This window comes from Gossypium raimondii, chromosome 11 (assembly GCF_025698545.1).
Source record: "Gossypium raimondii isolate GPD5lz chromosome 11, ASM2569854v1, whole genome shotgun sequence".
Taxonomy (NCBI): domain Eukaryota; kingdom Viridiplantae; phylum Streptophyta; class Magnoliopsida; order Malvales; family Malvaceae; genus Gossypium; species Gossypium raimondii.
Window position 1 is genome coordinate 55,417,811 of NC_068575.1, and position 21,576 is coordinate 55,439,386.

Consider the following 21,576-nt stretch of genomic DNA (forward strand, 5'->3'; position numbering starts at 1 on the left):
CCTCAATAAATAAATTCTTATAAGTTTCAGCAAAGAAAAACCCATCATTTTTCATCCATTTCCAAACCAAACAACCCGATCTCACCTCAACACTTGGAGGCATCATCATTGCAATTTGTCGAACAATGTGCCTTGGGACAAGATCATTAAGACGATCCCAATCCCAAAGTCCATTTTCAGTCACCAAATCACAAACGTGTAAAGTGTTATCTGGCTGGTCAAATCCTTTAAAAACTTCTCGTAGGGGACCACACTACCTAATCCACACATCATTCCAGAAGTTCATGATGCTACCATTGTCAATAGACCAGTAAACATTACCAATAACTTCTGGCCAAACCCTCATTAAAGATTTCCACAAGAAAGAGCAATTACTGCTGAAAATAGAAAATGAAAGTACCCTTTGTACACTATATTTTTTCTTTAACACACTGACCCATAATGCATCAGTATTCGAGAGCAAACGGTAACCAAGTTTTAGTAAAGAAAATTTGTTTTGGGCAACTAAGTTCCGCAAACCCAACCCTCTATTATCCAGCGGACAACAACAGTCTCCCCATGATAAAAGAGCATTTTTCCTTGTATCAGCAGTAGTTCCCTAAATGAAATTACGAGAAATTCTTTCAATCTCATTGCACACAGAGATAGGGATTTGAACGATATACATAAAGTAGTTTGAATAGCTAGAAGAATTGACCGTACCAAAGTTATTCGACCTGCCATCAATAGTTTCCTCGCTTCCCAACCAGACAATTTTTCCCGAATTTTATTCACAACAAAATCAAAACTATTTACTGTAACTCTATTATGCAGCAACAACAATCCTAGATAAATACCAAGATCCTCAACTCGATTAAAATCCACATTGTTGCATATCGCCTCAACAACAACTCTTGACATATTAGGGGAAAAAACACCTAAGATTTATTCTTGCTCACCTTCTCCCCATAAAAATAACAAAAAGTCTCCAAAAATGCTATTCACCACTACTGCTTGATCCCTACTAGTCTCACAAAGAAGTATAAAACCATCAACAAAGAAAAAGTGAGATAATGACGGACCTCTTGAAAGAACTACCCTTTTCAATTGCCTCCTCGATAAGATGTCCAAGTCGCTCCGTGCAAAGGATAAAAAGATTAATGTTTAAGTTTAAGGTTGATTCATAATTTATAATAAGGGTAAGTATTTGTTACATTAGCGGTATAATTTTTTTTATTCCACAAGCAGCATTAAAAATTTGTCACATATATTTTTTTTTAAATATTTTACTATATCCTTATTTAACACTTGTTAACTTTTGACCCTATTTACAATTCTCAAAATTAATGATTTATTTTACTAAAAGGGGGAAATACAAGATTTTTTAAAACCTTATAATTTCAAGAATCATGCCCCAAATTCAATCCAAAAGAAAGCATGAATATATAGTACATAGTAGACCTGTCCATGGGCCGGGCGGCCCGGCCCGACGGCTCGCCCGAAATATGGGAGGGTTCGTGTAAAAATATAAGCTCGAAATATGGGTTTGGGCAAAAAAGCGAGGCCCGTTTAAAAAACGGGCCAAGCCTCGGGCACCACTTTTTTGGCCCGGGCCCGGCCCGGCTCGAATATAATAAATATATATTTTTTATTTTTATTTTTTTATTTTTATTTTTATTTTAATTTTAAAATACTTTTAAAATATTTTTTTATTTTTAAAATAATTTTTTAATGTTTATTAAAAAATGGGCCGGGCCGGGCTCAGGCTTATGATATTTTTTCTGGGCCGAGTCTAGGCAAAAATTTAGGCCCATATTTCAGGCCGGGCCAAAAAAATTTTCTGGGTCCAGCCTGAACCCGGCCCGGCCTGGCCCATGGACAGGTCTAGTACATAGTCGATGTTATGGTGGCCCGACTCCACTTTTATAAAAGCATTGGCCCATTCCCATGTGCAAAAATTTGTCTCTTTTTTAACTCTCAAACTCTCTTTAAGTCGTAAGACAAGGACAGACAAACCTACTTTCATTCAGATGATGATATCATGCCATTTGCTTCTTCTTCTTCATCTTCATCTATCCGTACCTCTATGACTATAGAATTAAATTTTTGTTTATTTCGCAGCCATGAATAATTAGTCATTAGGTTCTGAACTGGTTTCCCATCATCATATCATCTAATCCATCAGAAAACATTATTAAACGAAGGGGACGATGGACGGTCCTTGTTTTCAATGTCATGCTGTGTCTATTTTATGTCAAAAAGTTCTGCAGTATTGACTCAATTCCATCCGGAATGTCAGAAGCAAATAGCACTGTGTCTCAGGACTCTTTTGACATGACCCTCACCTCATTCATATATCAGTGGGTTCTCTTTAGTTCCTCTGTTCTCTCTCTGCCATTCCTGGCAGTCGGTTTTATCGTCAATTAGACAATAAACTTTTAGTATTGAAGAACAAAAAAAGAAGAAGAAGCTTTAGGGATATTAACCAAAGGTTCGAGTTTTATAGAAGAAAACAACAATATTTAATCAGATAAAAAGAAATGGACTGAAACCATTAGACAAGAGGAACCGAGTCAATGTCTCATAAATGAACAAAGAAAACAAAATTGATGCAAATTATTCATTTCAAAATTAAGCTTATATAATTTGCTGAAACAAATCCCGAAACTAAAATGAACTCCCACTGAATCACTTTTTACCACCTAATTCATGCTACTCATAAAGCACCCGATTCGCTAAAAATCCTTTTCTTTTTCCCTCGGTTTCCCCTAAAATAACCAAATATCATAATCCATCGACCAAAAATACTCCATACCCAATTTTCCTGTTCCTTAATTACCTAACCCCAAAAAATTGTTTTCTTCTTTGTTGGGCAGGGGAAAAAAACACGATGACACCCAAAAGTCACCTAATCCTCCGATCCGCAGCGAACTGAGATAACGGCACGACTTCCGACAAGGGAGTGGAAAGTGGGGTCGGAAGCGGCGAGTTCCGGCAAACGGGACAAGATCCATTGAGTTTTAACCAAGCATCGATGCAAAAAACATGGAAATAATGCTTACACTCAGGCATCATCCTTAACATCTCCAAATCCTTGTACTCACACAGACAAATGGAACATGTGGTGTTCAAGTTACTAGCAGCCGAGTCTTTACAGAACTGGAACTTGGGGTAAGAATTGATAACGGCCTGGTCGAGTCCGAGGACGACGTTATCAGTGGCTTCATCTTCAGCAACGAAGATAATAGTGGGGAGCAGGATGCCATCGGAGTTGGAGGCGGGGATAGCGGAGGGATTGGAAGAGAAAGCGCGAGGAGAAGTGGAAGAGCGGAAACAGATGTAAGAAGCGAGGAGGATGGTGGAGAGGAGGACGAGGAAACCGACGGCGATGGCAATGGAATAGCCGAGGCCTAAGTTGGTGAGATAGGTAGGGGAGGAAGGGGAAGGAGTGGACATTTGGGGGCAAGGCAAGGATCCATTTGTTGATGGAAAAAAGGCAAGTGTAAAGGAAGAGATGAGAAAGTGGGTTGCTGCATTTAATACTCAGTTTGGAAACAGCGGGGTGTCATTTATTGTGATGTTGCCCACTGACTCTTTTTTCTTAGCTTTGCCGTGATTTCAATTTCATTTCTCCCTCAAACAATGGGACTGCCCCTCTCTGCGCATCCCATTGCCTAGCTATCTTCTATTTTCATTATTTCTTTTTCCTTAATTTTCTTGCAATTTTAAATTAGTTTCTTAGTTTTTAATGAAAGTCTAATAGAAGCAATGCAGTCATATTAAAACACATTGTTTAAATTAATATCAAATAGAAGAAGTGTAGTTTTATTCGGCCCTTGACCTTCACACAACTCTAACAAAAAACATTATGGAAAGAGCCAAATCAGAAATCTTTGAATGGGAAGAAATTTCAAAGGATGGCGATGGCAGCAACTTGTAGTGTCCCAGAGTTTGGTCCCAACTCCAAAAGGTGTTCAGCTTAATTTGTACCTTCTTTTTCAATATATATATAATTGTAGTTACTAAGTTATTAACAATGGAGAAAGCTAGTCTGAATTCATACTATAGTGGCATGCTTTGTTTTTTTCTTGCTTTTTCTACAATATTCTTCTACTTTTTAGTGGGAACCTAATACCTTTTTTTCTTCAGCATTTCGCACACTATCATGATACTTTTTAGTGGAATGATGTTTTATTTTATACATACAAGGTTAAAACTTCTTCATATATCTTTGTCTCAATTAAAAAAAAAAAAGCATGGGAAGCCAACATCAGCAAGCTCTTCTTTTACACAATCTACCATAGATATATTTCATCTATGCATTTATAGACAAAACACTAACATCTGATGGACTTTCTTCCCCATTTCACTTGCATTGCAGCAGTAGCTGAGACCTTAAAAACAGAGGCTCCACTTAAACAGGTTGTGTGATGTTTAGTATAACACTGAATAATGGTCATGGTGTTGCATTTAGTGTTCAATGGTACTTTTTCCTTTCCGGTCAAGCTAATTCTGTTTCTGCTCTCTTTTAATTGAAGGAAAGCTGCTAGCCACTACTAAGTTTTGGGGTCATGGATTCATTCACCATTAATGGGTAAAAGAAAAGAAAAAGGTATACAATTGCATGACATTAGTCGCACAAATTTGGGTTTGATTGTATGAAAAAAGCACAACAAATTAACAAAATAGCAATGTGATCCTACTCTTTTTAAACCATGGTCGTGAAAAGGGCCAAAAGCAAAGAACCTGTCCCCACTTTCGTTACTACAGTGCCAAATACTTTATTTCCCACCTTTTCATACTAATAATAATATAGTTTTGATTCAGTCAAAGTTCACTCTGTAGGTATGTTAAGGTTACGTTACCCAAATTTTAAGAGATTATTTGTAAGTTAAAGTTGAATAAAATATATTTTCTTTCTAGAATATTTAGTATTTATGAGTATAATATATTTATTATTTATTAACATAATATATTTGATTTTGATTAGAATTAGGTTTTTTTAACTTATAAATAGATGTAGTCGAAACTCCTCTTGTAATCATTCGAATTCGACATAGTAAATTTTCTTCTTTTCTGTCCGTAGTTTTTTTCGAAAGAGTTTTAACGTAAAAATTTATGTATTTTTTATTTTTATTTATCTTTTCTTTACGATATATTATTATTATTATTATTGACGTTCTATTTTTAGACTGTAATTTTTTTTTCCTCCCTTCTTTTGGGTTATGGTGTTTGGTCAATGAAATCATGTATCTAATTTTCCACACCATCCGATGTATATTTCGATGATGGCAACTTTGGGCCACGAAATAAATAGTAGTAGTAAGCATTAAACAAGCAAGTTGCCTGTTAAAGATGCTTACATTGTTAACACCTATGAAATTTACCCATCAAATTTCCTCTTTTTCTTTTTTTCTCTGTTTCTTTTGTTTTGGAGGTAGGCATCTCATTGCTCTCTGGCCTACGGCTGGACCAAATTATTAATAGTTGTTCAATGCCTAAGGCTGGCGTAGGCATCTCATTCAAGTAATCAATGAAAAAAGAAAAAGAAAAAAGTGGAACACGGTTGTTGAAGATAAAGGTCCGGTCAATTTTTTTGTTTCTGAAATAAGTTGGGTAGAATTTAAGGCGTTGGGGGTGAGGAAAATCAACATAAGTGAGGGTGCCATTCTGTACAAGCAAATTTAATCAATGTTAACTGCACCAAGTAACCATCCGCAGTCTTGTGAGCAAAAACTGAAGTTAATTAATAATATATATTATTTTAGAATTAAACCAACTTCTAATATATATTATTTTTAATTTTTAAAATAAATTTAAAATATATAATATATAAGTTTTTAACTAAAACTTAAATCAACCACAATTCATATTTTATTTCTCTTTTATAAAAATAAACAAGAAAAAAAATTAATTTAAACAATTAATTTAACTAAACAAACGGATAAATATTAAGTCGGTTAGTCAATTAGTTGATTGATGAGTGAATTTTTTAAATATTTTTAACTGAACCAACATAGGAATCTCTCGGCTTTTTTATAAAACTTACTCAAAATTTTACATTATTTAAGAAAATATCTCATTTTGAAAATTATGTAAATAAATTATTTATTTTGAATAGTAAACGTCGGCAGCATTATTGCCATTGGCGTCACCACCCTTGGCTTAAAAAAAAATTGAGTGTCGCTGTTGCCATTGGCGGCACCGGATTGAAGTTAAATAGCCTTTAAAAAATATAAGAATAACAAAAATAAACTCTTTTCAATTTTTATTATTTTTTAAAAACAATAAACTTAAAGCTATATAAAATTCTTATTTAAATTACTCAAATATACCCCTCAAAAATTTTCCTCAAGTTTTAAATAAAAATTTTTACATGAGGGAAATTCTTGAAGGATATATTTGGGTAATTTAAAAAGAATTTTATATAATTTTAATTTTATTGTTGTTATTCTTATATTTTAAGAATTATTTAAATTTAATTTAAAAGAGAAACTTAATGCAAATAAACCAATAGTTTAAAATCATTTAATTTGTGTTGAAGGGGAAATGGGTCACCACTTTCTTCATCCAATCTAAAAGAGTAATTGCTTTATCAGGTTCTTAACCGTTTTATATAATCATAATTCAATTCGGTAATGCCAATGACAACGACAACATCTAAAAAAATTATTATTTTTTTAAAACCAAAGGTGGTGATGCCAATGACAATGACGTCACCGATATTTACTGTTTAAAACAAGTCATTTACATACATAATTTTTAAAGTGAGTTATTTTCGTAAATAATGTAAAATTTTGGTTTATTTCTGAAAAAAACCCGAATCTCTCCTAATTTCTGTCTTATATGTGCTGCTTTGTCTCTGCTCTCTTGACTCAGCTTCAATGAAGACAAAACATTAAAGCCCCTTCATAATAAGCTTGTTACATAAATTTCGAAAAAACTAATTTTTATGAATGATAAAATGAGCATAAAAAATACATTAGTTCCTAAAAGAAGTAACATCCCTTCTGTTATAAATACGTGGCTGTGATGTGAAATTGATCAATTTTGTATCAAACGAGCCAAAAAAAAAAAAAAATCATTGTATTAAAGCTAACTTCGGCAAAAGCTTCAGTGATAAAGAAATTATAATCATACCATAAGTTCACTTACCTAAGATGCCGCTATCTATGTAAAATAGTATTATATGTATGTATGTATGTATGTAAGCTAGAGGGCAAGGCAAGAAGCAAAAATAGTTTCAAAGCTAGAGATCAACCTTATGCTTGCACTTCTGTTCTTGAATTGCCTGGCTGGTGATGTTAACTGTCACCGTACAATTCATCGTTACCGTAACATGCTTTTTTATAATGTTTAACATATTCACCCTTCCTCCAATTCTCGAGTAACTGATCATGGTCAACGTCCCAGAAGTGAGATCCGCAGTCAGATTTGGACTGGCCAACACCCGATCCGTTATAATATCAACGGTGATATTCATCTGTATGGTCCGACGGGCCTTTGCGGTGCCCCCAGGGCCTCGAGCATCCCCGACTTCGGTGCCGTAGTAATAAAGAGTAGTGGTGGTGTTCCTATACTTGAAAGACGCTATGTTAGGATTTTTGACGGAGACGTCGGCTATTAATGATATGTTGGCCCCAGATGTAGGGATGGAACCATTGATTAGGTCCAGATTTGTAAGTGAGACGGCATTCAATTTGATGATCGGATCCTTGACTCGAAACACTGTGAAAATTAAGACAATAATGACCACGGCTAAGATGATGAACAAAGCAGCGATGCAAGCGCAACATCGGATGAGTTTCTTGCGTCTGACTTTTTTGAGTTGCAAAGCAGCCTCTCCGTCATCACTGGTTGGAGCGTCAGCAGCCGGCGCTAGAGGCCTTACTTGGTCCCTTTCCACCATGGCTACAGCTTGGGGAAGGAAAATGATGGAATGATTTGTTGTGGAGATTTGGAGGGATCTGATTTGGGGTTTTATAATATTTTAGTAAAGTTTGTATGTGTTTCTACCAAAGTTCTCATTTTCAAGCTGCTCTATGTTGACTTGGAGCTCTTTTTTCTTTGGCAATCAAGTTAAAGACCAGAAACGGCAAAATGTTACTACCACCGAACACTTGAATCACGTTTGGAATTCGATCGATATATAGATTAAAATTTTATTAAAATAACAAGTTTCAACCCTCCATATGATACCAATTAAAATTATTTTTATAAAAGAATTAAAAAGTGAGATTTTCTTTTTTCAGATCATAAATATGTGTACAACAACTACAAATCAAATTTTAATGTATTTCAACATTTAGCAATATATATAAATAAGCTGTTTGATTAAAAACGTATCAGAATTATCGATTATGGATTAAATTAGAAATTTGCTGCAGTTAAGGTTAGGAAGTTTCCTGAGCATCAATATTAAGAACTGGACAGGAAGCCGCCTTTTGATTTGACGTTTTGAGGTGGCCAATTACCAAACCCCACGGCCACTTAGGGCACCATGTTCCTAATCAAAAGCCTTCTAGATGAAATTTTTATTTAAATTAACACACCATTGCCGGAAAAAGGTTTAGCATATTTAATATTTTTTATTCGGTAAAAGGGTAACTTAAATTTTTTTCTCATTTATAATTGAAAAAACTTTGCATAATTAATCTGATAACTTTTAGCCCTTCTTTTCTTATCATTTCTCGTTCAATATAGTTAAATTATTTTCTTTTGAATGGAAAATTTGATCCAATTATTACAAATTTAATAATATTAATGTGGCAACTTGTATGACAATTTATGTATATTTCATTATTAATATGAATAATTTTCATGAACTTTTTAAAATTTGTTAAAATTTTAGATTTATTACTTTTAGATTTTTTCTTTATGATTTATAAATGGGCTGCCATACAAGTAGCCATGTTAAAATTTTAATAGTTGGTTTCGTTTAAAAGAAAGCAAATTGATTAAATTTAAATGGTGAAAATCAAAGTGATTAGAAAAAAAGCCTTAAAGTAAAAAAAAAAAAAAAGAAGTGAGTTAATGGTTAGATTTATTATTACACCAAAAAATTTTCACTAAAATGAAGACTTAATACCTTTTTTGGCCCCTGTGCCATTGCTGGTTCATGTACTATTTTATCAATTTGACTCCTCTGCTTTTATTTTGTATAGTTTGTTACCCTAATCTAGTTGTCTGTTAAAAGAATTAAACCAAACAACCATATACTGACAGTGTCCAAAAAATCAAAGTTTTTCAAAATTTTAAAAACTAAAAATCCAAAATATCATTAAAATTTAAAAAAAAATCCCAAAAAGCTTTAACCCTTAGAAAATTATAAAATCTAAGAAATCATGATTTAAAATTATCAAATTATTTTTAAAATAATAATTTTGAAAATTCTATAAAATTTAATAGAATTAAAGGTTTCTGAAAATGGTTTTGAAAATTCCATAATTTTATAAAATTTAAAGAAATTTATGATTTTTGGAAATTGTAGAGATATTTTGCATTTTTCATTTTTATTAAGAATTTTAAGTTTTATTAAAGAAATACCATAAATTCTAAATAGAATCCATAAAATTCTAAAATTTATAAATAAATAAATAAAACTCAAAATCCATAAAACAAATTTTTAGAATTTATGAAAATTTCAAATCTTTCGAATTTTTATAAATTTCTTAGTTTAAGATTTTTGAATTTTTCAATAATTTTAATTTTATTATACTTTAAAATTAAATTGTTTTAATATTTTTGTTGCATTTTAAAATTTTAGATAATTTGTTTTATTTTTTGTTGATATGCAGTGTCATTAAAATTTTAACGGAAATTTAGATGTAAATGGGCAAAAGTAATAAAAAGAATAAGAAGCAGGGCCAAGGCCGAAAGAGAGGTATTATACCTAAAAACTTTTTTAGAGACTGTTGCGTTGCTACTCCTATATCGTTATCTCCCAGTCGAAACTGGGAATGCCTGTTCTGGGAAAAAGTGTACTAGTTTCGTCTTGTCATCCTGAATGATCCCTGTTTTAGCTTTTTGTGAAAATGAATTTCCATTTCGTCCACACTATAACTATTGGCCAATGGAAAACTGTTAAAATTTTGGGAATTAATGCGAGCAGTGGGAAAGTATGGAATCTTTCCCAAAGTTTGGCAACGAATTCAGTGAATGTGTCTTAGCTTCAGGGTAAGAGAAAAAGGTTGAATCAGCCTTGATTTGTTCGTTGGCAGGCAGGCTCGCAGCATTGTATTTATGTCTTCCTTGTCCTGTTGGGTAAGGGTTAAGTGAAGTCTAATAAAATGTCTGCCTTAATCATTAAGTAAAGGACCCTGATTCTTCAGACCAAAAAAATTAAGTAAAGTTGGGTATTAACTCTGTTGAGTAATAAAGCAAAAGATGTATCATATTAAAAGAAAAACAACCTAGTATGGTTCGATATATTCTTCATGTTACAGCGACACACAAGTTTTATGAGTATGAGAGAGACATAATAATGATAAATCTAAAAGATGTCACTGAGAGTAGGAAGCTTGATCTCTCCTTTCTGAGAGAGAGGGATAGTGAAGTTCCCAACGATAGGAAGATCAATGGTGAGACCCAATTCCAATTCATAGTCAATGTCCCAATCTGCACCAATATCCTTTGCCAAGCTTACTAAGATGTTATACGGCACCTTCACTGGCACGTCCAGCATCGTTGTGTCGCCGGCTTTCAATGACCCCGGGTCTGGTATTGTCCCTGATGCTATCCCTCTGTCCCCAAATTACACATATAATCAAAATCAATAATTCAAACAAAATAAACAAAGAAGAGGGAGGAAGAGGGAACATTACCTTCCAGCACTTTTGAAATTGTAAGAGATCTCACAAATGGGGATGGAATGGCTGTAGGGGTTGGAGACAGAGACCTTAGCACCATACTCGACGCACTCACGGCTCACATGTTTCAGATCAACGTCCGAGACACTAGCCTCCGGCTTCTTTATGTTGGCCACCTTATCCACCACGAAGTCCTTCGCCTTCTCCAACAACTGCGACATTCCGTACAAAGTCTTTTTTGGAGGGTTTTGATATATTCTAGGATGTATTCTGAGGATGAGCTTCGCCAATGCTCGATTTTTCCCATTTACTTATATAGAGCGGAGGAGGCATCTGGGTTGGTGCCACGTGTAAATGAGACGTGATAGGTGGATCGCTTCATTGGGAACACGTAAGAAGGTGGATGGGAGAGTAGAATTAGACGCGTAGAGGAGGTGGTATTTCCGTGGATGGAGACCTCTGCTGTCGGCTCCTTGTTCTTTACTTTTCCTTTCTTTCTCTCCTTACACATGTTTTACTAGTTACGTGACAAAGAAATATATACAACTTTTTAGGGCAATTACTTAAATTAGGGTTTAACTTTTTAGGAATTAAAGATTAAAATTAACAGAATAGTCTAATAAATGTCTAATTTTTATAAAAGCGTTTAAATGGAGGTTAAATTTTCTAAAATGTTTAAATAAGGACCTCATATTTTGTAAAGTATTCAAATAAGGGTCAAAATTTTTCAAAAGTGTTTAAATATGGCTTCTCAAATGTTGTATATTAGGTTTAAAATTATGTTCTAACTGCTTTCTTTTCTTTTCAAGCAATATCTTATTCAAGTATTATGTGTTTTATTCTAAACACATCAGCATTTACCTAATTTTTTCTTCAAATTGAGATTAAGTATGTGAAAAACTCTTATTTGAGCACTTCTGCAAATGTTAGGCCCTTATTTGATCATTTTGAAATGTTTAGCCCTTATATGAGCAACCTCTAAAAGGTTGAGCCTAATTTGAGCAACCTCTAAAAAAATCAATTTTTTTTTCGAATTTTAAGTTAATCGAATCGAGTTATTCATTTTTTTTAAATCAACTCAATTTATTCAAGTTCAAGTCAAGTTGAATTTTACAATTTGAATAACTTGAATAACTCAAATAAAAATTGGTGTAAATGTCCTTCTAGTCCTTGTCAATTTTGAAAATAAACAAATTGGTCTCTTTCAACAAAAATACAACAAAAATAATCAAAATAATTTTAAAATTTCTTTTAAAATTCAAAATATTTATAAAATTTCAAAAAGATATATTTTTAAAAATTTAAAAAATTAAAATTCTAAAAAATCTAAAGAATATATACAAAAGGTTAAACAATTTTTTTAAAATAAAATGATAATTTTGGGACCTAAATAAGTAAATTAATTGTTCAAGTTTATCATACTAAAGTATCTTATTTTGCCATTTATTTTGTTTTGAAAGAGTTTTCAAATATGTATGGTTTCAAATTTACGTGCTCTAGCATGGAATTAGTTATATTATAACAATATTTTAATTTGACATGTTTTTTTAAATTTAACTCGAGTAATTTCACTCGATTTGACTCGACTTGATTCAAAAAATTTCAAATCAATTTAGGATAATAAAATGAGACTTGTCAACTCGATTAACTCAAAATTTTTTTCACTTGATTTGACTTAATTGAATTGAGCGCTCACTCCTAAGGTAAAGTGATAAAAAATTGTATATAAATATTTATTTCTAGTCACTTAATTTATTTTAAATAATAATTTTAATTCATTTAAAGATTTTATATAAAAGATACACAAAATACACAAAAATATTAAAAGCATTAAAATTTTAAAAAATTATAAAAGTTCATTAAAAAAAGCATGAAATACATGTGAATTACTATATGGGCTGCCATGTTTAAAAATTTAATGTTTTATTCATAATTTCTGTTAGAAAAACAATAATTCAACTTTGTTTGAAAGATTGATGATCAAATATGATTTTTTTTTAAAAATGTTGAGGGTCAAATTTAACTTAAAAAGAAAAAGAAAAAGGGCCAAATTGACAAAAAAGTAACGTTAAGGGCTAAATATGATATTATGCCTAATCCATATACAACCGGCCCGGCCCAAGTTGGCATGAAGCCTGGGCTGTGTTTTTATCACAAAGTCAACCCAGTGATGACGTGAATATCCAAAGATTGAAGAACAACATTATAGTGGAAACAGAAGACGAAACAAGTTTATTACAATTGATTCTATACTCCAAATTTTACATGCAAATAAAAATGGAAAAAAAGAAGCAGTTTATGCGTATGAGAAGAACAGAAAGCTTAATTGATATCACAGCAAACATGAAACTAAAAGCTAGAAAGGAATTGCATTTGCCTGAGAAGAGGAGTTAGGGTTTCCATAAGCTTTTCGCAGGGATGGTTGTGAATTCCTTCGTAAGTGGTCACCACGATGCTGGTGTCTTTGGACAGCCTTTGAACCTGTTTCTTCACATTGCATGTGTGATGCGTGCACCGATAATAGCTCCTTCATTTTTTTTTAAAAAAATATTAGAAAAAATACAATATAATTTAAATATATGAGTACCCTTTTCTATTTATTAAAAGATGGGTTTTGGGTTCTAGACATCGCCAAAATTGTACACACATTTTTAGAGAATCTTTTTAAAATAATTATAATGAATTATCGGATTAATAACTCGAATATATCTAAATTAATAATTATAATAAATTAAAACTGCCCAAACATTATAGATAATAATATAGTTATTTTTGAAACCAAATCTTATAATATAAATTTAAATAAATGGTATAGTATGAATGTAGAATATGATGGCATTTTAACAGATTAATTCACTAGTTCAAGATCAATAATTTCAGTTAGAATTAATCGTGAATAACTAACTCAATGAATTATAAAGTCTTAACTTTGTCAATACAATCAAATTAAACTATAAACAGTCGGGTAAATACATCACATCCCTTAAAAATGCCATATCATAGTTTAAACTAATATTGCATCATTTAATCAAGTGTGCCTCATACATTGTGTCAACTATTACATTATAGTTTAAAGAATTAACGGTAAAATTATTTTTTAACTTTTTCTTTTTGCTAGATACAAAAGAATAGAAAAGAGTTTTCATATATGCATCAAGTATTATAATTATTATAATAATTTTGGGCTCTTTGACAGTAGTTTAAAATTTAATCCCTTAATTTTTATTTTTGGGAATTTTTTTCTATTTTTTAAATTTCAAATTTCAAATTTTAGATTTAATTGTTAAATAGTTAAAATTTTACATACATTTAGAATTTAGCCTCCCAACTTATATTTTAGAAATTTCATCTCTTTTTTTAAAATTCAAAATTTAGGAGCAATTATTGTTAATATCATTAAAATTTTTTAATGAATTTGATGGATCATAATTTTTAAATAAAAAAACTCACTTTGTAATCATGTAATAAAAATAAATTTAGGAGAAAAATTTTAAGGATATTAACAATTGACTTGTATTTTTAATTTTAAAAAATTAAAATTACAAAATTTCTTAAAATAAAAATAAAAGAACTTGGATTCAGATCAGTAGGATTGGCTGGTTAGCGTTTCCAACCCTAAACTTAAAAATGGATGTTAAGAATATCTTGAAAAGGCTTCCCCATGTCATACTGCCCATTGCAGAATATTGATACACGTAAATTATTGCAATAAATTGGTTAACAGCAGATTGAAACCAGCGTATATAATTTGGTTTAATAACATATGCATGCTAAAATTTTAGCTGCAGTACGTTCGACTTGGATCATATAATGCATCAAAAGTTAAGAATAAACATGCATGCCATGCAACGTACATGTAAGAGAAACAAACCTTGGATGTATGCTATTCTTCACAGCTTTTTGACCATACTTTCTCCACCTGTAACCGTCGTCCAAAATGTCATCTTCACTCCTGGTTTGGAAAGCAAACCTAGGCCGGCTTGTCTTCTTTATCCTACTGCCTTTCCTCTTATCCATATTGGCGCCCTTGGCATCCTGATGATGATCGGCTCCATTCTCAGACATTAAATTATTAGAACCGCTTTCAATCATTAGCTTATTCTCATGACCGGAGAGGAGGCTAACCCAATCGATATCGGGGAGAATATTTTGAGTTTGTAAAGGAGGATGCAAGGAGGAGGAGGGAAGTGAAGTTGGGAAGAGGAAAGGAACATTAAGGGGTGATAGTAAGGGCGGCGGTGGGTTACTTTCTTGGCCATCCATCTGTGAGAAAGTGAGAGAACTGAGAATGATTAAGAAATGAAGTTTAAAAGGGAGAGGAAAATGGTGGAAGGTAAAGAGGTTGGACTGCCCCCACCCTACAAGTACAACACAGAAGAGGAGAAGTGTTTGATAAGAGTTAAATTTGGGAGAGGGAGGAGGCTAATTGCTAAGGTCTTTTTAAGTTGTAATTCCTTTCTCTAGCACCCAACAACATCTCACCTACTTCTGTTCAACTGCCCCTCTCCCCTCCCTCAAGTGATAGTCGACACGTTATCACCAAAGCATGCATATATAAACTCATATTATATAACCTGAAGAATTTAGTTTACATTTAACATTGTAGTAACTCTTTGTAACCTATAGTGCAATCTTCTTTGTATAAAAAACCTATACATGTGCAAATGCATTTTCTTTCCTTCTTTTCATGTTACCATATAAGTCAAGTGCTACACATGTTGATTATTTGTTCTGCTTACCAACCAACTGCATTTGCCTTTTTGTGTATGAAGTGAGAAAATAACCTAAAATCTTAATTTTACAAGGAGATTACATCCCGGGTCAATTAGTTTTCTCTATATTATAGCAATTTAACTTCGGCATTTTCACCTTGTTGATGCATTAATAGTGTATAACTTAATATACTATTAGTAAACTAGATGATACTAAATGAACTTAGTTTTAAAATTTTTTGATGATCTATCAACATCTAATTCTTTTTGACCATCCATAGACTTACACATTTTCAATGCATCAAATCAAAATCCATATAAATGTACAAAAATTTTGACTGTTGATGACAGTTGAAACAATGATATAGCATCCTATCCAGCTCTAGAAAATAAGGGAAGACCCCATATATGATTGTGAGTTGTATTGCGTTGTAAACCATAGGAAACAATTCTTTCACTTGTTTTGTACGGTACTTTAACCATTGTGAGAGTTTAGCGATTTGGTCACTCGTCAATTCCCCGCAATTTGACTATACTGCTCGTATGTTCTATTGTCTTATGTCAGCTTCAACTACACTTTTTTTTTTTTTTAAACTTTGGTGAGCTAAATCAGTTTCCCTTACCATCAAAGACTTGCTACTCTCAATGCTTTCACTTGTTTTGTAACTAAAACTTAAGTGCACAACATGCAAATGGATTCAATCATAAGACAAAGACACTTCCAGTGCGGCTGATTATGATAAAGAAACTCAACAATCGTATCAAATACAAGCTTGGTGCCGAACAAAGTTTGGTTCCTCATTATGTACACAGGCAATACCCTAATTTTGATTTCAGAACAAAGGCTTCTTCCCGTTTAGCATCCCCATCAAGTGATCAAAAACTTGCCCACCTCCATCCCGAAGCCCGGAATGCATGTATTCATTGGTTATCCATAACCTTATTCCTGCTATCTGAGACGCTGTTTCCTTGACCAGCTTGAAGTTAACATACATATCCTCATAGTATACGGCAGCTGCTACCGGTACCTGCTAGCATTTTAGATAAATTAATAAAGTACTAGGCCGAATTGGAATTTTCGTAAAAAAGAAAATGTGGATACTAATCTTCATACCTTGTTATTTTTCAATGCAGTGCCATCATACAGTGGAGGCCAATCTTCCTTCTCAGCCAATAATTGAGTGGCCTCTTTGAAAGGCCTCAAAGCTTTAACTTCATCAAACATCCATGGAAATATCATCTGCATAGTTTTAAAACCACGTGCATTAACTAGCAGTATAAACATCATGATAAAACCACAGCACCAACAGCATAAGCGAGCAATGGTTAAGCCTTTTGTTGGCACCCCAAAAGTCAGGGTTCAGACCTTGCTATTGTCACCCTCTCCCCCAGTTTGTAATATGAACCAAAAAGAAAAATGCTAAAACCATGGCAGAGAACTAAAATCAGGAAAGCGATTTGTAGGCCACAAACTACACTTAAATGTCTGAAGCCATAATAATTGTAGACGAAACTCTTTCCTGAAAAGTATCAAATTCCTAAGCATACATTACTGACAAGAAGATTCACCTTCAAGATGAAGGTTCAGTTGAATAAAATCGTCACCACTCTGGCTCCTCAAAATGCAAGGGGATGCCATGGTACACGTCCACTTTGACAAGGTTTGAATGTATGGCATTATATACAAGTAAGAAAGACTTGCACTATATATATTTACCTCAATAGCTATTTGGGCTTACAAAAAATCTTGGGAGTCATGAGATCCTATATGTCAGTGCTAGTCGCAATCTGACCAAGAAAGCAAGCAATGAAGTCTCACTCTATGTAGATGACAGGAAGCTATATAAAATATCTTCAATGTCTCTGAGAAGTTGCCATGCCTTTAACTTATTTGAAACCAAATCACGAATAAACTTGGACAATCCAATGCAAATTTGTCGTAGTAATAGTAGTCATCTCTAAAACACAATAGTATTACCTCCCCTGTAAAAAGCACAGGACGCCCTTCTTTTGCAGCCTTGATTGCATCAAATTTGCTCTCGTGATCAGCCCTCACTCTGTGAGCAGACCACCGCGAAGAAGCACCCTTTAGAACACAATGTAGTTAATATCAAGTTCAAATAACATACGTATCAAGACCTTGCTAGGTGAAGATTGTTTAACCAGAAACCAAATACGTTGTTACATTCTTTTCCATCATTAGAGATCGTGTGCAATGTTACAAACTATACCATGAAACTCAAGAAAGCAACATTCTAAAAAGCATGGAAGCTTACCTGACAGTATATTGACTCATGGAGAATAGCATAAAGTGGATTTGTATCAAAGGACACCCAATTTTCGTACTGCAGGTAAATGACATTAGATAGATCCACTAGTAAAACCTCAATTTGTGATCAATAAGGGGGGAAAAATCTGTGTTTTCTTACTGTATTTAAAAAGTACGAACTGATTTGCTTTGGTGCTCCAGGAACTAAAATTGGATCCCAGGCCCTCTCAAACCTGTAGTTGTTAGTGAAAGATGAAAACTAAAAAATAATATATATTGCACAACATTAAGTCATAAGTTCTAAAGGATGGAATTAGAAAGTGTGAATTCTAATGTCTTACATATAATGCAAGCGTTCAAAACCAGCGCTGGATCCTAAACCAGATAGACCAAGAAATTGCAGCCCCCTGGGGGTTAAGATTCCCCCAGATGGAAGAGGTACCTGAAGAACAAGGAAATTTGAAAAAGATTTGAGGTACAATTCTAGCATTTTGGTAGAACAACAAGATCAAATGAGGAAGATCATCACCCCGCCTGCTTCGGATTCTGCCAAAAAGGTAACAATATCTTGGACAATTTCAATATCTTGAGGGAACCTCTTATAGTATTTTTCATTCTGATGAATAATCTGCTCAAAGCAAGCTCTATAAACAGAATCTGCAGTACATCCATCTCCAATCGGAGGTATCCCTCCTGTTAAAAGCACTTGTTTCAAACCTTGGGGTGCAAAACTCAGATAAGTAACACCACAAAAACCACCATAACTCTATACAACCAAGAAAACAAGGGATAAGATAACGGCACGGTGATATGCAAATTACAATTGTACACAAGCACAATCATCAAGAACAGAGTATAAACTGCTATACCTGACCCAGAACAGTCCAAGGCCTAGCTTCGGGAACAAGACGAACACGGATGAATTCAGCATCGTTCACGATACTGTCAGCTCGAAAATGTGTCAAGTAATCAGCCAGTTTTTGGGCAGACTTTATTTGCTGCATAGATGATGGAGTCAAAGGGGTTGATAAACCTGTTCCTCGCTGCAATAGAAAGAGGAAGACATCAAGGATTCAAAGCATAAAGAGGCAGTGAATTTCAATATAAACATTTTCAAAGAGACCATGCCTGATCCATTAATACAACCCGAAATTCTTCGCATGCTTTAAGTATCCACCCACTGGCTTCAGTTGGTCTAGGGCACTCAAAACCAGGCCCTCCTTGAAGGTATGAAAGATATGGCATTGGCTGCTCTTCTTTCCCAACTGAAATCCAATTCAGCATTAAACATTATTCAATAACTTAGAATCAATCTGGTTTCAACATTGTTTCTTGAAACCCAAGCGAAAATGAATCAGATATTAATCAAACAGTGATTTATTCAAAAAAATAAATTAATTAAACAAGTTTTCCTAAATTATAGTTTAAAGGAAACTAGTCGGATTACCAGCAACGATTTCGCGAGCGAAAATGGATATCTTAGAAGAAGCTTCCCGATTTTTATAATCCAGAGGGACCATAAATCGGTGGTCCCGGAGTCGGAGGCCCGGTACCGAGTACCAATTCCCGGCGACGTGCTCCGGCATTGACTGGCCAGTGGAGTCGAATTTTGGGATGGACATGGCGACTACTGCACGAATTGAAGTCCGACGAAGACGAAAGCGGTGGAGTCTGGCGGATTGGAGTGGCGAAAGAGTAGCAGAGATAGATGATAAAAAGGACAAGTCAAAGGAAAGGAGAGGCTTTATCAAGTTAGGTGGCGCGTGAATTTTCAACATTTTCGGAATAGTGAAGTCCGCGATGCATAGAATTTTTAACAGATAAGGAAGGACACGTAGATTTGAGTTTTAGCGTGTTGATTTAGACTTGCAAAAACCTTAGTCGTTGGATGCCGACATTCACTTCAGATTCAGATCTTACACGTGATGCATGGGAAACTCAACATGCGTGCAAGAAACGCGCCAAAATAATTACAACTTCGTAAAATATCTCTATTTTAATTACCTTGTAAACATTCGAAGTTTGGCATATCAACGAAGCAAAATTAACACTACACTACTCGTATCAAGCGATCAAGCTTGGAATGTGTTGCATGAAATGGGGAGACTGCGAGCGCCTCTTGAAGCTCCTCCTTTCAATGCACTTTTAGCCGAATTAGGGAGGCGTGGGGATGTTAAGGGAATGACTACAGTTTTGGCTGAGATGGAGGAGAGTGATATTATGCCGGAAGTTGGAACTCTGGGGATTCTTGTTAATCAGTTATGTAAGTTAGGGAGGGTTGATGAGGCGATGGAAGTGTTCGACAAAATAGGTGAAGAAAACGAGAGTGATGGTCTTTCAATTGAAGCTGATGTTGTTATCTATAATACTATGGTTGATGGCCTTTGTAAGGCAGGGAGGCTTGAAGAAGGGTTGCATTTGATGGAACGGATGAAGTCCACGAAGGGTTTGGCACCTAATACAGTTACTTATAATTGCTTGGTTGATGGGTTTTCTAAAGTTGGAGATATTGAGATAGGGAAGGAGCTATTTGATCAGATGAATGAAGAAGGGGTTTCACCTAATGTTGTATCTCTTAATGCATTGGTGGTTGGTATGTGCAGACATGGGAGGATCAATAGTGCAATTGTGTTCTTCAACGATACGCGGGGGAAAGGACCGAAGGGCAATGCAGCTACGTATGCTACTCTAATTACTGCTTTATGTGATGTTGACGATTTCCTAAGGCGGTTGATCTGTTTGATCAAATGTTGAGAAGTGGATGCTCTGCAGATACTACTGTTTGCTATAGCTTGATCTACGGTTTTTGCAAAGCTGGAAGGATGGGTGATGCCAATGATGTTTTGTCGAAGTTTAAACAAGCCGGTTTCCTCCCTGACATCAAATGCTATAATGCTCTTGTCAATGGGTTATGTAAGAAAAGCTTATGAAATCATCAAGGAAATGGAGGAAGTGGGAATGAAGCCTGATAGTGTCACCTGTAACACATTGATCGCTTATTTTTGCAAAAGTGGGGATTTGGCACTTGCTCTTACGGTGATGAAACGGATGATTAAGGACGGTCTTGTGCCTACTACTGCCACATATAGAGCGCTTCTACATGCGTGCTGCTTAAATGGAAAAACAAAGGGAGCCATGAAGCTTTTCACTGACATGAGTTCCATATCAATGATTCCACCAAACACTATAACATACAACATTCTTATAGAATCTTTGTGCAAGAATAACGAAGTCAAAGTCGCTCTATCTCTGATGGAAGATATGCAAGCAAATGGGGTGAAGCCTCATACGACCACTTACAATGCATTGTTTAAAGGCCTGAAAGAGAAGAATATGTTGGAAGATGGCTTAATATAGATGGACAGTAAGATTCAGCACGCTTGCCATCCAGACTCTATTAATATGCAGATTCCAACAGAATGGCTTTCTGCTGTTGGTGAACTGGAAAAATTGAAAAGCTTCGTTCAAAGAAACAAGGTTTCTACCTCGATTGCATAGAATGGTTGCAATATGAAGGTTTGTGGATTATTGTGTGGCATAATGTAATGACTTGGCCATCATCGGGGCATGAAAGAAATGAGAAAATTGCTGTTTTTTGTTCAGTCTATGATGGCCAGCGGCAGAGCTTGACCTAAAATTGTAGTTGAGTGAGCCGACTGAACCTGCAATTATATCTATCATTGGTTCGGAAAGGCTTCATCAGCTTTCATTGGAACAGCCCAAGGGGAGACTTACATACTCCAATGGATGTTTCATCATTATTAATTTAGTCATTTATATTATTTTGTCTATAACTGAGAAACCCAAG

At 34.2% G+C, this 21,576-nt stretch overlaps 5 protein-coding genes and 1 pseudogene across 5 annotated transcripts; 1 reads left to right on the forward strand and 5 right to left on the reverse strand.

The window, feature by feature from the left end:
* Positions 1 to 2,533: 2,533 nt before the first annotated feature.
* LOC105802749 (RING-H2 finger protein ATL67) lies at positions 2,534 to 3,633 on the reverse strand. The gene has a single exon (XM_012634572.2). The coding sequence runs from the start codon at positions 3,433 to 3,435 to the stop codon at positions 2,884 to 2,886; it is 552 nt and encodes a 183-aa protein (XP_012490026.1). The 5' UTR covers positions 3,436 to 3,633; the 3' UTR covers positions 2,534 to 2,883.
* A 3,418-nt stretch (positions 3,634 to 7,051) lies between these two features.
* LOC105802748 (late embryogenesis abundant protein At1g64065) lies at positions 7,052 to 8,083 on the reverse strand. Its single transcript, XM_012634571.2, has one exon. The coding sequence runs from the start codon at positions 7,886 to 7,888 to the stop codon at positions 7,229 to 7,231; it is 660 nt and encodes a 219-aa protein (XP_012490025.1). The 5' UTR covers positions 7,889 to 8,083; the 3' UTR covers positions 7,052 to 7,228.
* Positions 8,084 to 10,351: 2,268 nt separating this feature from the next.
* Positions 10,352 to 11,085, reverse strand: LOC105802747 (late embryogenesis abundant protein Lea14-A). The gene is made up of 2 exons (XM_012634570.2): positions 10,803 to 11,085; positions 10,352 to 10,721 (listed from the first exon to the last, which is right to left on the reverse strand). Exons 1-2 carry the CDS (start codon positions 11,006 to 11,008, stop codon positions 10,472 to 10,474), a joined length of 456 nt encoding a protein of 151 aa, XP_012490024.1. The 5' UTR covers positions 11,009 to 11,085; the 3' UTR covers positions 10,352 to 10,471.
* Positions 11,086 to 12,990: 1,905 nt separating this feature from the next.
* On the reverse strand, positions 12,991 to 15,186 carry LOC105801460 (probable WRKY transcription factor 43). Its single transcript, XM_012632757.2, has 2 exons — positions 14,659 to 15,186; positions 12,991 to 13,314 (listed from the first exon to the last, which is right to left on the reverse strand). The coding sequence occupies exons 1-2, from the start codon at positions 15,048 to 15,050 to the stop codon at positions 13,137 to 13,139; spliced, it is 570 nt and encodes a 189-aa protein (XP_012488211.1). The 5' UTR covers positions 15,051 to 15,186; the 3' UTR covers positions 12,991 to 13,136.
* A 1,018-nt stretch (positions 15,187 to 16,204) lies between these two features.
* Positions 16,205 to 19,571, reverse strand: LOC105802744 (uncharacterized). Its single transcript, XM_012634566.2, has 10 exons — positions 19,216 to 19,571; positions 18,897 to 19,033; positions 18,638 to 18,811; positions 18,298 to 18,534; positions 18,110 to 18,210; positions 17,929 to 18,001; positions 17,776 to 17,844; positions 17,478 to 17,585; positions 16,614 to 16,739; positions 16,205 to 16,527 (listed from the first exon to the last, which is right to left on the reverse strand). The coding sequence occupies exons 1-10, from the start codon at positions 19,544 to 19,546 to the stop codon at positions 16,333 to 16,335; spliced, it is 1,551 nt and encodes a 516-aa protein (XP_012490020.1). The 5' UTR covers positions 19,547 to 19,571; the 3' UTR covers positions 16,205 to 16,332.
* Positions 19,572 to 19,697: 126 nt separating this feature from the next.
* On the forward strand, positions 19,698 to 21,266 carry LOC105802746 (pentatricopeptide repeat-containing protein At3g61520, mitochondrial-like; annotated as a pseudogene).
* Positions 21,267 to 21,576: the final 310 nt, after the last annotated feature.